Source organism: Fundulus heteroclitus, chromosome 11 (genome assembly GCF_011125445.2).
Source record: "Fundulus heteroclitus isolate FHET01 chromosome 11, MU-UCD_Fhet_4.1, whole genome shotgun sequence".
NCBI classification, from domain to species: Eukaryota; Metazoa; Chordata; class Actinopteri; order Cyprinodontiformes; family Fundulidae; genus Fundulus; species Fundulus heteroclitus.
Window position 1 is genome coordinate 10,742,234 of NC_046371.1, and position 17,448 is coordinate 10,759,681.

General features: G+C 38.8%; 1 protein-coding gene across 4 annotated transcripts in view; it reads left to right on the plus strand.

Annotated features, from left to right (window-relative positions):
* Positions 1–17,172, plus strand: part of LOC105939372 (core histone macro-H2A.1) — a 42,260-nt gene extending 25,088 nt beyond the window's left edge. For all 4 annotated transcript variants that reach the window (XM_012881488.3, XM_021308044.2, XM_012881489.3 and 1 more), the window contains exons 7-9: positions 1,026–1,115; positions 11,178–11,352; positions 16,081–17,172. In XM_012881488.3, the coding sequence (XP_012736942.3) occupies positions 1,026–1,115; positions 11,178–11,352; positions 16,081–16,246 (431 nt within the window). In that variant the 3' untranslated portion in view covers positions 16,247–17,172. The remainder of the gene's footprint in view (positions 1–1,025; positions 1,116–11,177; positions 11,353–16,080) is intronic.
* The last annotated feature ends 276 nt before the right edge of the window (positions 17,173–17,448 follow it).

Genomic DNA, 17,448 nt, shown 5'->3' on the forward strand with positions numbered 1-17,448 from the left:
TGTTGGGTCTGGTGTCTTTCAGCTTCTTCTTCACAATACCCCACAAATTCTCTATGGGGTTCAGGTCAGGGGAATTGGCAGGCCAATCAAGGACAGTAATGCCATGGTCAGTACACCAGTTACTGTGAGAATCTTATGTCGTCTCTTAACCACTACCATACTTGTGATTTAGTTTACTGAACCAAGCTGAGTGTTTTTCAAGGCTCAGGAAACCCTGCAGTGTTTCAAGTTAATTAGACGATTCAAGTGATTAGTTAATTAGCCTACTAGTATACTTTTTCATGATATTCTAATATTTTGAGATAGGATATTTGGGTTTCTTAAGCTGTACGCCATAATCAGCGATAGTAAAACAATAAAAGGCTTGCGATATTTCAGTTGATTTGTAATGAATCCAGAATGTATGACATTTCATGTTTTTAATTGCATTACAGAAAATAGAGAACTTTATCACAATATTCTAATTTTCTGAGGCAGTACTGTAGATACTGAGATTAAACGAAGCACAGCTGGACTCTGTTTACTATAAGGGTGACTCCCGAAGGCTACTGGATTTTATTTCTAGGTATCAGAGTAGAGGGGGATCAAACTGAGGTAAACCCCCACTTTTGTGATTGAAAATTGAAAATCATGCATCCTTAACTTGATCATTTTGTGCTGATCTATTACATAAATTCTACCCAAAAATGCAGAGAAGTTTGTGATATAATGAAAGGGTATAAATACTTTAAGAAGGGTTTTATTTCCCTAACTGAGCTACATGGCTACTGAACCTTATTTAAAATCTTTGTTCTTTATTTGTGACACCTTTCCTAAGCGTGATGTCGAGCGCCCAGAGACTCTGAGAGGCCATTTTAAATGACTGCTGTGTCTCTGCCAGCCTGTCTGCCCACCCTCATGTCTTCCTGCTTAGCTGTCTGTCTGTCTGCATGACCTCCAGCCCTCCGCCTGCCTCGCTTTCTGCCATCTGTCTGCGGCTCATCCGGACGTATTCACTGCTGCCCCCTTTCTGTCTCCGCTGACAGGCTCTGCTCTGGAAAAGAAAGGAGGGAAGGAGTTCACGGAGGCACTGCAAGAGCTGAAGAAGAAAAACGGCCCTCTGGAGGTGGCTGGCGGTAAGTGCATGGAGCCGAGAGGTGTAGAGGGATCTTGTTTTTTTTTTTTTTTTGTTGTAGTTTTATTCAATTCTACAGTTTTATTAAATAGAGTTGATTTTTTTTTAGCTATACATTCAAAATATAATTCATGTAATAGCAAATGTTTCAGCCAGTTCACCTTGGTCTAAACTCTGATCTTCAAAATATAGTATTTGTAGCAAAATAACATTTGCAGGCCATTGCAGTTTTTTTTTCTTATTTCCTCCAAGCTGTGGTTCTGGTTTCTGTAGTTTCTACATTTTTCATTCATGCTGATTAGTGAACAACCAGCATGCCACATCCCACAAACGTGTCATCAAACCCATCAAGCTGAAGCTGGTTTGGATTCGTGTCTAAACGGTACCGTAATAATCTGCTTTCTGGACATGAACACGGAGTTTTATGAGCCTGACTCATGCGGGACACTGATGGGGTGACATGTTTACGGTGCTGGCATAGAAACCCCTCTAGTGTTGGTAAATCATTAGTTAGTCCATTACCTTCCTTTCCTTCTTTGTGACACGCTTTAATTCCCCCCCTGTTTCTATATAATTGTCCAAGACATGGTGGGGACCTTTCCAAACCCTTTCTCCTTTCCACCAGTTTAGCCCAGAATTGCTACCCAGAGCCAGAAGCGACACCTACCACCAGGATTAGCCCATTTTCTAGAGGAAACCCTGCATACTGAGTCTGTTGGCCTGCACTCACCCTGTGGAGGCAGCAACGGGATCAGCATGGTTTCCTTAAGCTTCCTTTGAGAAGGAAGGGAGCAACTTTCCCATCAGCTTTTCTCCTGCAGAAGCTGAGAAAAGATTACAAACAGCCAATTTCTGTTTAGGTTTTCAATGGTGATTTCACCAAAAGCGCTTGTGGGTCACCGAACTCCATTTGGAGCCACGGTTGCTTCATCTCTCCAGTTCAGACCTGCTCCTCATCAGGTCCATGGAAAATAGAAAAGTTACTCTTTAGATAACTGTGCGTGCGCAATACCGTCTTGCTTCGCTCTTCTGCTCCTCAGGGGGGGATTGTGTGAAAATAATCTCCCAAATCCACTCTGGTCTTATTTCTTTCTACTGAGTCCTTCCTCTTCTTCTCATAAACCTGTAAGCGGTTCACTTCTTGCGACTATCAGCCACGTTCAAAGTCTACGGCGAGAGCAGCGGAGCTACAATGAACGGCTAACACCGAAGCTAACCGCTAAGCTAGCCGGATACATAAACACTAGAAGAGTGCATGCCCAGCAAGTGGAAACTAACAAGGAAGGAGCCATGCACAGTGCAAAGAGCAGTGATTGGTTAGTTTTTACAGGCCTGCAGTTCTCACAGAGATAAACATTTTAACCTCCTTTTTTCTCAACACATAATGTATTAACTACTTTCAGGATGGAGGGACGATTTTACCCAGTATAACAAATTTACCAGCTATATAGGGCTGGGCGATATGGATTAAAAAATAAATCTCCGATTTTATCATACCAAATCCGATTAATTGATTTTTTTCCTCCTTTTTGTTTCATAAAAAGAAATTAAAGAAATTATTTTAAAACCTTGCTTATTATGTCGAGCATTTTTGCAGGGAGTTGACCTGAATTCAAAGTGCAACTAAAAACAAGCTGTGAAACATGCTTGTAAAACAAGATGGCAGCCGTGCCATTATAAACATTGAAAATATAACAAAACATTTGCTGCTAGTGGTATTACACATTGAGCTAAGAACAGGCTTCACTGCACTTGTGAACTTCAAACTAAGTTAAAAAAAAGTAAATAAGTAAATAAAGTACCTTGTATTATGGTAAAAAAAGTTTCTACTTAACAATATTTTGACAATACATTTGCCTAAACATATATTCAGCATCACATGCTCTTCTCTTCATGGAAACCCAATGAGTGTATTGGCAAAGTAAAATCCAGATTTTCCAAAAATGAAATCTTAAATAATTGTAAATTTGAATTAATCGATTAAATCGATTTATCGCCCAGCCCTACAACTATAGCTTTAAGAGCTGGAGCACCTAAGCTTCCTCCAGCCTGTCTGAGACCCTCTGTTTGAAGTTTATGCTAAAGTAGGTAGATTGGGACACTTCCTTGTAAAGCCAGATTTTAGGCCTCTCCAGGGATGCTGAGTGTAGGTCCAGACTCTGGCTCGGTAACTCCAGGACCTTTACAGTGTGGTCCCTAAGCCACCTTTGTCTCGTCCTGGCTGAGGGTTAACCTCACTGGAAAAAAGGCAGCTGGAGCACTCTAAGAATATCTTTTTAAATCTTTCAGGGTTTCTGTTTTTGAACCCACCATTCCTGTGGACTCTAATAGTCTTGGCGCCTTGGTTCTCCTCGTGTTGATGCACTGAAGGGAATTGTGGCCACAAAAGCTTAAACTCTTTCGTTTCATCGCAGGATTTGGCTTGTTTTCATCTGAGCTCTTCTGGTTCCTTTTTGAAAAGGCTGCAGTGAACCTTTTTAATGGGGTTTTGCTTTTTCCCAAACGTCTGCTACAAAGACTTGATTGGTGGACCACTCAACAAATATATACCACAGGCATCTGTTCCCTCCTCATTTTTCGACTGCTTGTCAGTGTTTTTTGTATCTGATCAAGGGTCAGAGTCACTTCTCTTAGCATGAGGCGATACCTGGACCCTACAGAGGTTACACAGGCGGTCCGACTCCACTATTGATACCACTGAGTGGCCTCCAAGGCTGAACAATTAATCGCATTTTTAATATAATCGCGATTTAAAAAAAACGCAATTTCCAAATCGCAGAGTCTGCTAATTTTGGCTCTGTAACAATTAGGGAATTAGACACGTCCATTAGGTGTTGGTAAAATGTTTAAAGTGGGTTTGCCTCCACATGGAAGGGAAGACAGTTGCAGCAGTGAGATAATCTAATTTTATTACTTGTTTTAGAGTTTATATAATCATACAAAGCATTAAGTACTGGTCAATCATTTTAATACAGAGACTTGCTTGTTGGTTCCACTATATGTTCAACAAGGATTGATGTCCAAATCCACTAAAAGCTGTTCTCTTGAATAATATTCTGATTAATAGAAACATTAAAAGTTCTTGTTTTAAATAGTTTTTGTTTACAAACATCTTTATTTAGAAGCCATTTTTGTTGCTTGTGGTTAATGCGGAGAAAAGTCAAAATGGCAATTTTGGTTGAAATATATTGTAGGCAGAACGCAATCATTTCTGCTCTGAGTTTAGATGCTGTGGGTCTTTTAGCAACTAATCTGCACAGCGAGGAAACAAATTGATTTGTTGTTTGTATATGTTTAAAAAGACATGATAAATCAAACTGAAAAAAAAAAATCGTATTAAATCGCAATTTTAAGAAAAAAAAATCGCAATTAGATTATTTTCCAAAATTGTTCAGCCCTACTGGCCTCCAGGCTCTGCTGAGCTAAATCCAATAGAACATCTCTGGGACATCATGTTTAGGTCCATCCAAAGCCACATGGTTGCACCTCAGACTATCCAGGAGCCCGGTGTGATGCCCAGGTCCAGATCTGAGAGGAGATGCCTCAGGATAACATTAATTATCTCATAAGGAGCCCCAGCGTTGTCAGGCGTGCACACGAGCACCTGGAGGCCATAAAAAACTACTGAGAATCATTTTGTGTTGCTGCAATGACATTTGGGCTAATGAGACTTTCATTTTCTCTCTGACTTTGGATTAAGCCCTCTGGGATGATGATTTTCATCAACTGATTGTTCCCAACACATCATCCTTTCCACATCAGCGGATATTCAACAGCATTTGTTTTCCAGTTGAAATCTGATATCATTACAAAGTGTTCCTTTAATTCTTTTGAGCACTTTATTGCAAATATATTGCCGTTGTAATGTCAGTGTATTGCAAAGGTCTTTTTGGAGAGCAGTGCATGTTGGCAATTATATTCCAAGTGCTTATAATCACAACTGATATTGTCATTGCTATTTTCACCAATATTATTGCCATCGCAAGATTTTCTAACATCAAGCAGCCTCACGTTAAATGATGAACCACAACAACCTGAATGTCAATGATTCCCTCATCTGTTGGCACACTAGTTAAAGATGTGGGCAAAAAAAACAAACTTATTTTTTCATTATTACTTAACTTTTTTTTTTAAGTTAGTCTGCGGGTGCCAAAAAAGCCTTACCTTTTTGGTCCACAAAATCCAGGCCTTCTAAATGTGACAACAGCACCCCCTGCTGTCTGGTCTGTACCTGCGGTCAGTAATATGATAAATACTAACAATAAACTTGATGTAACAGAATGTTATCTTTAATTTTAATAGCTGTATATTATTTTTGCCATATGAGATTCAAAGCTAGTTAAAAGTTGACTGCAGGTGCGAGTCGGGCTAAAAGCCATTTATATTTTTGTTAATATTATAGTTAAAAACTGTGGCAATGTTTTCTTTTACTTTTTTTTTTATCATTTTTGAACATGCAAATATAAACTGTCAACATGAACACCTGAGGGCTAGGGCAGGTAACATACATTCACATTGATAGACATTACAGTTTCTTAAACATCTTACTGTATAAATTTGTAATAGGTGAACGGAAAGAGAACATCCCGAGTATCAGTCCAAATGATGAGAAGCCCCATGACAGAAGGGGGAAAAAAAGGACTGCGCTGTTACACACATTTGGCAATAAAGTGTTAAAAACTGTGGCAATGTTGAAACATTCTAGTTTGCTAGACACTAGTGTTATGTTATAAATGACCCCATGTATTCAATTACATTTTATTTGTATAGCTCCAATTCATGAAACATGTCATCTCAAGGCACTTTCCAAAATCAAATTAAATCAGAATATACAGGTTGGTCAGAAAGTTTCCTCTCTAAGGAAACCGAGCAGATTACATCAAGTCTCTCCAAGCAGCATTCACTCCTCCTGAAAAGAGCGTAGAGCCACAGGGACAGTCGTCTGCATTGTTGATGGCTTTGCAGCAATCCCTCATACTGAGCATGCATGAAGCGACAGTGGAGAGGAAAACCTCCAGCAGAACCAGGCTCAGTGTGAACGCTCATCTGCCTCGACCCACTGGGGCTTAGAGAAGACAGAGCAGAGACACGGAAAGACAGAAAAAAAAAACACGAAGGCACATATTGATCCAGGAATGTATATCTGATACATTTTAAAATGGATTCTGGGTAATATTCAAAACGACAGCTTTTAGGCATTAAAACCAAACAATAAAAAATTAAAGGGGGGTGCAGCAGAAAACATTTGAGAACCACTGGGTTAAAGTAACATTTCTAAAGTTCAAAGCAAGAAAATTAAGCCAGAACCCGGCTTTATTTCTCCACCACACACAGTGGGATGGATGCTAAGGCAGGTAGAAATGATCTCTGCAGCTTTTTTTCAATGTGAGCTTTTGCTGCTGCAAATAAAGCTGAATTTATTTTTTTCCCCCTTTTTTTCTAACGCATTATGTTCAGAAGTGCCAATGAATGTAGAAGCTGTATTTGCTCTCCAGAAAAATGCGTTGAGCTGCAGGTGACCATGTTGTGCATTATTATAAGACAAAGTGACTGACTTATGAGGCGATGCCAGATATTTGTCCTAGAATGGCAGTTTAAAGAAAATACGTTTTTCGTGACCATAACAAAGCTAAGCTGTAGAAGGGAAGAAAAAAAAAAGGTGACAGAAGGTCAGACGCTGCAGTTCTGCTCCACCACACACTGTAACCATGAAACAGACGGCTGGCAGTCGCACAAACCATCATCCTCTCCTCAGAGTTTCCCTCTGGACCGCACAGGCACTGAGACCGGCTCTGCCGTGTGAAGTGTCTCCATCATCTTTCTTCTTTTTCTGGGGGCCATCTGGAAGTAAGCTGGTCCTCAGCTTTGACTGCAGTCCCCTCACACGCTCGCTGCTGGCTAATGAACTCAGGCTGAAGGCTTTCTCACATCACAGAATCAGAGGCTTTGGCTGAGTTTCACTTTTTACAGCTGCTGGGGTGACGGAGGACTTAACTGCACACCGAGCTCTCCAGAACTGACTCTGCTCCCTTGTTCCTTATTTCTTCTCATCCGCAGCTCCCTGGAGATGTGATTTTCCTCTTTAATGCTTCGGTTCGACCAGTTTAAGCTGCTGGAGATTTCCCACTTTTTTTTTTTTTTTTTTACCCCCACAAAGAAAAGTGCTCATTTAGCACCTACAGTCTCCAAACTTCACTCATGGGGTTAATGAGGCTTATTTTAGCTGATGAACATTTCATGATGTGACAAAAACTGTGAGTGAAAAATACTGTCATTGTTTGATTCAACTAAATCGTTACAGATGTAAGAAAGTATGTCCAATAAATCCAAAAGCTTTTACCAAATACGTCAGTCCAAAATATCGTATATCTAGTAAGGGTAATTCATTTATTATGTGTCGGAGGTTATAGATCCAGGTGTTCTGATTGCCCTGCTACACTTTGTGGCAGCCCTGCTGAAGATGCGTGAAAAGCCTTAAATTAAATCCATCTTTTAATGTGGTGTCATGATCTGACACTGGAAAACTAAAAGATCCGACCTTTAATTTATTTAGTGAGGGGAACAATAATTGTCATCAGCGCCACAATCGCTGGCACCTCGTAACAATCCCTGCAAGGTTAGAGAAACCAAACACATTACGGATGAAATGATAACCGGTGTTAATGACTGTTGTGATAAACTCTCCTACAGTTAGTAATACCGTATTAAAATAAAATCACCATTTAAAATGTTTGTGATTACGTATTTTTTTCCCCCTCACCTCCTTTGTATTTCCACAATGTTTAAAAGTTTTGAATGATGCGTGTCAGGTCGCTTTCAAAATGATTTAGTTTTTCATGTGTATAAAAGCTTGCACAAAAAAGAATCTGGACCAAAAGCTGAGAAAATCATAAGCACCAAATGTGAAATGCTGCTGATTTGCAGACTTTCTTACCACAAAGAGAGAGCTTTTGGACGATGTTTTTGTTTTTACTACCTGCAGAAGGAATCCTGAGTATTTTTCTGCCTCTGGCTGCTTATCAGCTGAGTGCTAAGTAAGGTAGCTTTTATGCCCTGTTTACGAAACCAGGTTTTCTGGTGAAAATGGAACGTCTTGGTTGCCGTTTGTACTGTTCATTTACACTAGGGTGACCACACAGCCCCCGATTTTCTGGGACAGTCCCTGCAAAAGCTGTCCTTGGAAATGTCCCTGATTTCAGCATTTTATGAATGAGGAAAAAAGTTAGTTTTTTATTTGAGAAATCTGGTCACCTTAATTTACACAATTAGGCCGAATGTTTTCTCTAAAAGCGGCACAATTTAAAAACGGGTTTCTGAATGTAATAGTTCAAAAATGTCCCAGTTTCTGTTGTCATGTAAACAGGAAAAACAAATCTTTTCTAATAGGCTCATGTGCAGGATGACAGAAATCAGTTATTAATGCACACAGAGACATAACATTACGGCTGCCTACAAATTTAAAAACCACAGAGGAAGACAACAGATAGCAGAGTATTGTTTTGGTTCTGAATATAACCACAGCTATAATTTAAAGTAACCTTAAGCAGCAGTTGAACTTCATTATCTGTCCATAGGAAAACATTATTGTCTGCCATGTTGAACGTTTATTACTCTATTTTTTTCAGACTATAATTTGCATTTTCTTTCATAGTTTGGCTGATCCTGTGACGGAATGTCAGGTGCAACGTATATATGAAATATATAACATGTTTATAAATGATGGTTCATACTGACCAACATGAGCTAAGGGGTAAATATTACTGTCTGTAGCCACAAGAGGGCGGTCCAGGCTTCTGGAAACTTCTAGAAGCTAATAACAGCTAGCGTTAGCTTATGTTGTCCGGGCGGTTTACTACTTCGCTGATGCACGTGGGCTTTACTGACCTTTCTATGTTGCTCTCATACATCCGTGTAGTAATGTTAGCTTAGCACGTAGCACCGTTACGCTAGCAGGCTAATTTCAGCATAATTCTGACAACTTTCACACTGGCATTGACAAATGCGCTGGCGAAGACCTCGCCGGTAACTTGCTAGTTGTAGTTTCTGCCTTGTTATGCTAGTTTACTCCATTCAACCTCCCTGGTATGTTCCTATTGTGGATGCAATGCCTTGCCTGATTAAATGTCAGCTTTTAGTCTTAGATTTTATGAAATAAATTTCTAAATAAATGCATCTTATAGTCCGTTGCAACTTATGTTTTTTTGTTCCCTCTTTGTGACACATTTCTTGCTCTGATGTGACTTATATTCCAGAGCGACATAGTCCGAAAAATATGGTAGTTGCGGCAACTTTTAGGCAGTACGCCTGTGCATTTTGAGTTTCAAAGAACAGCATCCACTAGTGGCGTGGCATGGGTATTACACCGTTTTCATGTTTCTACTGTTGCCGTGTAAACGGAGATTGTAATTCAAACATTGTCATGTAAACGTGTTAACAGAAACAGAAAAAAGTAATGTTTCAATGGGTCATTGTGGTGTAAACGTGGCCTTAGCCAAATGTTTGTGATCATCAGAATGATCTGGTTTGTCTTTTTAACCCGTTTTTGACTTCTCAGATTTCTCTCTGCTTATACTCGACAGGACTGCCAGAATGTTATCAGGCATTTTGCCTGGAGCAATCTGACTAGTTTCTACTTTGTTTAAAGCACATGTGTCAAACTCGAGGCCGGCGGGCCGAATCTGGCCCATTAAGGCAATTTATCCGGCCCTCAAGAGCCAAAAAGGACATATGTCATAAAGTAGAGGCATATCCATCCTTTTAAATTGTATGAAGTGGCCAGGTTTGTGCCTCCTGTAACAAATGTTGATTTATTATTTATTTTATAATTTTTTAAACTGTGTAGTAACAGCATCCTGCCACTAGGCAGGATGCTGTTACTACACAGTTTTCCCACAACACATTAGAACGACCCAGAAATGTCCAAAAATAGAAAAAGTGATGCAGAATGATGAGTTTAAAGTGTAACTCACCCCAATATCAACTTGTTTTTGCAGATAAACTGTATAAACAGGGCCTAAGGTGCTGCTTTTGTTACTGCGCATTTTTATTTTTATTTTTATGTGAACTGAAATTAAATTATGAAATGGAAAGTGTCATCTATACAGGTGCAACCGATCATTTTAATGACTTCATGATGCCAAAGTGGCCAAATATAGAAATGAGTTTGAAACCCCTCAAAGCATCAGTACGACAAAGACAGAACTTCCTGCTAACCTCCAACATAACACTTTAACATTGTTTAGTATCATCTTTCTGTTTGCTTAAACAGACATGTCTGAAGACTTGTGGCATAATGGGTCCTGTGTGTAATTTATCCAGGATCTCATTCATTAAAGGTGAAATGATCAGATTTATTAATATACATAATAAAAGATTATTACAACTCGTACTACCGCTGCTGATCGTAAAGGGGATTTTGCAAATTACATGAATGTTTTTGCTTCACTCTTAGTAAATTAACCTGTAATAATCTGCTTTTTTTTTTAAAACAAAACTATGTGAAAGTTGGTAACTGATCATTTTGCTCTCTAAATTCGTTATATGACATTTTTATTTCACCAAATTCCTCATTTGTGACACTGAGAAAAGATTAGAGATGCATGACACAAAAACCTGCAACCATTTTTCTTCCAGTCTTTCTATCCAATCAACTCAATCCTAGACGTTTGTTATCATTAAAAGTAATTGAGGCAGATCTGGTGTGGAAAATATCCAGATGCCCTCTGATGTTCATTTTATAGGGCATGGCATTATGGACTCTTTGAAAGTCTCAACAACAGGGATGTGTTGCAAATGTCACTTTTTTGCCGTTTAGTTTAGACAGAGAAAGTATTTTCTCTGTGAGCTGGAAAAAAATGTTGTTCATAGACGTTAGATTTTGTGTTTTTAAACTAAAACTTTCAATCAAATTTAGGCCAGAAAGTTTAAAACTATTGGGTACGTTATCTTTAACAGTGTTATATGTGTAAATAGTGCTGGGATAGTCCTCAGTTCTACCTTTTAATGAATTTTTCTGTTTCCTCCACCTGTCTAACCGGCCTTTTTCCTCTCATTCTCCTCTCAGCCCTGTTGACCGGCGGTTTCGGGCTGCCCGCCAAGTACGTCATCCACTGTAACAGTCCAGGCTGGGGCTCTGATAAGTGTGAGGAGATGCTGGAGAAGACGGTGAAGAACTGCCTGGCTCTGGCAGATGAGAAGAAACTCAAGTCTGTGGCCTTCCCCTCCATTGGCAGTGGAAGGTGGGTGATTTCTAATGCTTATAAACATTCTCTACAGAGGCAGTGCCGCCTCACAGAGCAGCCTCACTAACATGGCAGACCTGGGTTACTTCATTCAGGTCATTAATATGTTCATATGTTATTATGTTCAAATATCAGCAAGTGAGGCATTCCTGCTTCTTAGGCTTCTAAATCATCACAGTTTTCACTTCTGAACAGTTACAGAAAACACGTTGAATATCTAAAAATTGAGGTTGCAAGCACATCGTCTAATTGTCTTAAAAGATTTCCAGACTGCAACGAACAGCTGAGTGTGCAGAGAGGGCTGACCTTCCCTCCATCCAGGACCTGGACAGGTTTAGGGTCTAGAAATGGCCAGCTAGCATCTCTGCAGAGCACGCACGTTCTGCACACAGATTGTTTAGAGTTTACCCTCGGTGCTACAGAGCATTATTCTCTATATTAGGGCTGAACAATTAATCGCATTTTCAATATAATCGCGATTTTAAAAAAACGCAATTTCCAAATCGCAGAGTCTGCAATTTTTGGCTATGTAACAATCAGGGAATTAGAAACGTCCGTTAGGTGTTGGTAAAATGTTTAAAGTGGGTTTGCCTCCACATGGAAGGGAAGACGGCTGCAGCAGTGAGATAATCTAACTTTATTACTTGTTTTAGAGTTTATATAATCATACAAAGCATTAAGTTCTGGTCAATCAGTTTAATACATAGACTTGCTTGTTGGTTACACTTTATGTTCAACAAGGATTGATGTCCAAATCAACTAAAAGCTGTTCTATTGAATAATATTCTGATTAATAGAAACATTAAAAGTTCTTGTTTTGAATAGTCTTTGTTTACAAACGTCTTTATTTAGAGGCCATTTTTGTTGCTTGTGGTTAATGCAGAGAAAAGTCAAAATTGCAATTTTGGTTGAAATATATTGTAGGCAGAACGCAATCATTTCTGCTCTTGAGTTTAGATGCTGCGGGTCTTTTAGCAACTAATCCGCACAGCGAGGAAACAAAATGATTTGTTGTTTGTATATGTTTAAAAAGACATGATAAATTAAACTGGGGGGAAAAAAAATCGCAATATTAAGAAAAAAAATCGCAATTAGATTATTTTCCAAAATCGTTCAGCCCTACTCTATATAACCGCCACAGAGATGGTTTCTTCCCCCAGGCTGTCAATCTGATGAACACAATGGACACTTCATAGCCTGAGTGGTCAGCTACTCTGCTGCGGAGCAAAATAAGCACATTATACTATCAAAATCTTCCTGTTTTCTTTACATATTGCAAAGAAAAGTGCACGCAGATGTATATACTGCTTCCTTAATTCCTGTTTTTACTTCTTCTGCGGTGTAACTAAAATCTGAGCGCTGTAACTTCTGTCAGATTCTTTAATTGTGTGCTGTTGTTTTGGAAAGTGTCACAGACGGCACTGTGTTCTGAGATAAACTGAATTACACATCCTCCCATCTGGACCTGCTTGGCTCGGCATTATTTGTCGAAACCGCAAAGACCCAGATATTAAAATGCAGACAGTATATATGTTGTTGTTTCTCTGTTTTATTGAAAGTCTTTTATTATTATTTTTATGGTAAATATAACCCAGGTGTTTGAACTAACGGCTAAAACATTAAATCCAGACGTCCAGAAGTAACGCTGCACTCTATAACATGTAAACTTTCCATTACCCATTGGTAATTATTATCGGTTAATTAACATTAGAGATGCTCCTGTTTGCTGATAGATTTTTATCCTGTTTTAATTTCTCTATGAGTCATAATTATAGAAAATATTCAAGATGTATATTTCTGTGTGTTTTTCTTCTACATAAATTTACTTAAGGTATGGGCAATATATAAAAAAAATTTAAAATATCGAGAATAAAAAAAAAAAAGAAAGAGATAAAATGAGAATATATTGTGATGTATTATAATTATACTTCTATGTACTCCAGTAGGTTGTTTTTTTAACCTGAGTCTCATCAGATGGATGTAGTTCCACTGAGCTCCACACATCCATCTGCAGGTTTTCCTCAGCGTATTACAAGCCTGGCCAGGTTTATATTACGCTGGGGAAAACCTGCAGATAGAAAGTATTTCAGAAGGAGGGGCCTTTTTAAAAAATCCCTGCATATGATTGGATAAACCACCTGTCTGTTATCTTTACTGACGCTACAAGCTCTTGCCAAACCCGGACAGGAGAAGGGCGAAAACATTGTTTCCACCAACAAAAGCCTTCAAAGCCGTTCTCTGGTGTTCCTTTGAAGAATTAATATTGGGTAGATTATGAAATGGCATCAATGTTACCGCTTGCTTCCTCGCTGTGAGCCGCCGTTGTTGTCTGAATCCAAACAGTCGCTTCTCTGATGCGTCACATCTACAAAGATCCTGATTGGCTCGTCCATTTTATGTTGTATTGAAATCCCTCCCAATGGCAGCGAGTCCACATGGATGTGTGGAGCCGTGTGCAGCTCTGTGGAACTACATCCACCTGGCAAGGGTCAGGTTAATTAATTTTAGCTGTTTCCCATATTTATTTACAGCTTTTTGTAAAAAAAATAAAAAATAAATAAAGTAAAAAAATTGCTGTGAGACATTTGGGATAAAGCTTTGATTCAAGGATTTATAATTCATTGGAAGAAAAACCGATCAAGATAAATATTGTACATCAGCATTTATATATATATATATATCGAGAAGAGATAGAGCGAGAGAGGATAGAAGAAGAGAAGAGAGAGAGAGAGAGAGAGAAGAGAGATAGAGAGATAGCGAGAGAGAATGAGAGAGAGAGAGAGAGAGAGAGAGAGAGATAGAGCTAGAACCGATATATGAGAGGATGATAGATGAGGAGACCCGGAAGATAGAGAGAGATAAGAGACCCTATAGTAGAGAGAGAGATATAGAGAGAGACCCGATTACTATATCTATCATATATGATATACCCTGAGATACTAGATATACCCGATATATTTTATATACCCTATATATTTTATATATATATATATATATATATATATATATATATATATATATATAATCATTATTTATTGGCTACGAACACTGAGCTATGTTATACACTGGAGTGCTGATTTTGCCGAAAAACTGAAGTCACTGGCCGCCATCTTGCTACTCCCTACTCTCACAGAATCCCATAGGATTTGGTTGCAACAACAAGCAGTTTTCTGGCTGTGTGAAAACGTTTCACAGGTAATTCTACAGTCAGTGGATGTACTAACACTGTCAACTACTAGGAAATTAGGTGCTGAAATATTTTACATGTTAATCATATTAAATATATATATATGTATATATAAGTACGTGTATATGTATATATGTATACACATATGTAAATATATGTTTTTGTATATTGTTGTTTATATATTTATAAATGTTAAATACATATATTTAAATGAATAAAATGCTAAATATTTCAGCACATGACTTTCTCAGTACTTGATATTTTTAGAACATAACATAAAAGTATATAGGATTTGACATTTTAAAAGTTTTAAGCCCCCCCTGAACATGAGAAAATCCTCGTTATTCGATGCTGTAGCGCACATATTCCCTAGTTACTGGGGGGAAATAGGGAGTACCAATATGGCGGCTGGTGGCTTCAAAGTGACTCGTTCTAACAGACGGTGATTAGCACTCCAGTGTATTATATAGCTCAGTGGCTACGAAGCCCAGACATTAGCGCTCTTTATTTGTTTATTGATATATTTGTCTATATGTCCATTGGCAACATTTACCAATATCGTTTTTTTTTTTTTCCCCCAGTGTCCTGTCTGGCAATGTGACATTAAGAATTGTTGTCTTAATGCCAAAAAGAGCTCGACAGATTTTACTTTCACAAGCGGAGCAGTACTGCTTTCGCCACAGTGCTCCGCTTGATTTATACATATAAATAGTTTTATTATGATTCATGCGGGTGGAGTATTTCATGTTATATGGACACTACAAAGAGAAAGTAGAAGAGGAAAATAAAAAACAAGAAAAGAAAAGGAGAGAATGATTAAACATCTAAAGTCTGCTTCATTAACTCCAAAGAGAGATGTAAATTTACCAATATCATGTTTTCCTAATAACGTGCCATTTAACTTCCAACCTCAGGTGCGCTGATTTCACCGACTGGTTTCCCAACCACACCTTAAGGTGTTTTTTGTGTTTTTCAGGGTGTTTCCAGGCAGGTTTTCCAGTCAGACATTGATTCACATTTTAGTAAGATTGCCTCTGTGACTCTTTCCTGGTCCCAGTAGGAGACCAACGTCATTAAAGTACCTCAGGGTTTTAATTAGGGCTGCGTAACATCAGATGTGGAGTACGAGCACAACATCATGACCTGTGATAAATCAACAAAAATGTTTTTGGTTCATTGCTAACATAGACCCCTGATTTTCTGTCTAGCTGCTGGAAAAAAATTGTATGCATAATTTTATTTTCTTAACAATAAGGGTTTATCGCTAAGAGTTAAATCTACTGCTTTGCATCAAAAAGCTTGCATGCTCTCTTACAGCGTTTCTTTGCTGCAGCTTTAATTCCTGGTACATTTAGGATTACTTAGTATTTAATTGGAGTTTCAAGCGGTTTCTTTTTTCCTGTAGAGTCCGCAGGGATATTGAAGACAAATGTCACGTTTGGGATATATACCGTGCAGCCTTAGTTTTAACATATTCTGATTTCTGCAGCTGGTTGTTCCTGGATTGAACCAGGCGTGTGTCGGATTTCTCTCCGCAGGAACGGTTTCCCCAAGCAGACCGCGGCCCAGCTGATCCTCAAGGCCATTTCCAGCTACTTCGTCGCCACCATGTCTTCCACCATCAAGACCGTCTACTTTGTGCTGTTCGACAGCGAGAGCATCGGCATCTACGTGCAGGAAATGGCCAAGCTGGAGAGCAGCTAAAGCGCCGCCGCGGAGGCTCGTCGTCCCTCTCCCGCCGCTTTCTGTTTTTCTTTCGGAGAGAGGAAGGTGTTTACTGGTGATCTGTTTAGAAATGAAGAAAAGAAGCAGAAGAAGAAGAAGAAGTGTAAAGGCCGGGAACTTTTTTTTTTTTTTTTTGCATTATGTTTGTATGTTTTACTCTATAGTTTTTAATTCCTCATTTACTCGTCACTTCTGGTGTTTAACTGTAGACGTGCGCTTTTTTTTTCTTTTTCTAAGATCTTTTTACTCAAACAGTGCCGCACAAAAAGAAAACCAACAATTACCGTTTAGTTTTCAGAATATAGATATATATATAAATACAATAAAAAAAAAGACGAGATATAGCTGCACACGGCTTCTAGAGAGGTTTCGACGATACGGGTCAATGCATGTAAAGGCAGTAAGGATATTAACAAAAACAGCTATTCTCTCTGCTGAGCTCAGCATCACTCTACATTTAACTGTGTTGTAGTTTTTTGGTATCGGTTTGGAACGTCTGTTGTACTGTATAAAGAAAAAGGTAAAAGATTTGTTGGCGTTGGTCCGCTTTGGTCTTTAGGAGACTCCAGTATCCGTGTACTAGAACGAGTTCTTGTGTTGTGTGTTGCAAACTTCACTTTTTTTGCCTTTTGTTTAGACAGGCAAAGTATTTTCTCTGTGCGCTGCAAAAATAAGAAAAAGAAAAAAAAAAAATAAGACGTTGAAAAGGTTGTTCCGAACAGCGTAGACAGCTGGACGTTTCAGGTTTTTTGCAGGACACCTTTTCGTTTCTATTTGTGTGTTCCTATAAGTGTTCATATTAGATGGGAGTGTTTGTGAAACATTATGGAGAAATATTAAACTGTAACACAGAATTTTATTTGTTTTAATTTCCCTTGATTATAAAAATGGCACAAGATTTGGAAGAAAAAAACGTGTAAGATTATTTTTGTGAGTGTGTGTTGCGCCTTTTTATTTTATTTTTTCTGTTTGTCTTTGTTAAGCCATAAAAGATAATGTTGCTGGAACGGGAGGCCGGTTCTGCTGTAACACTCGGCCGCCACCAGAGGGCGCTCTGTCATCACACATCGGCCTCTCGGCTGTTTTTTTCTTTCACTCTGCGGCACACAGATGGTCAGATTGGAGCAGGATTTGGGAATAAAGGACATCATACGTGGAGACACCCAGCTGCAGGTCTGCGT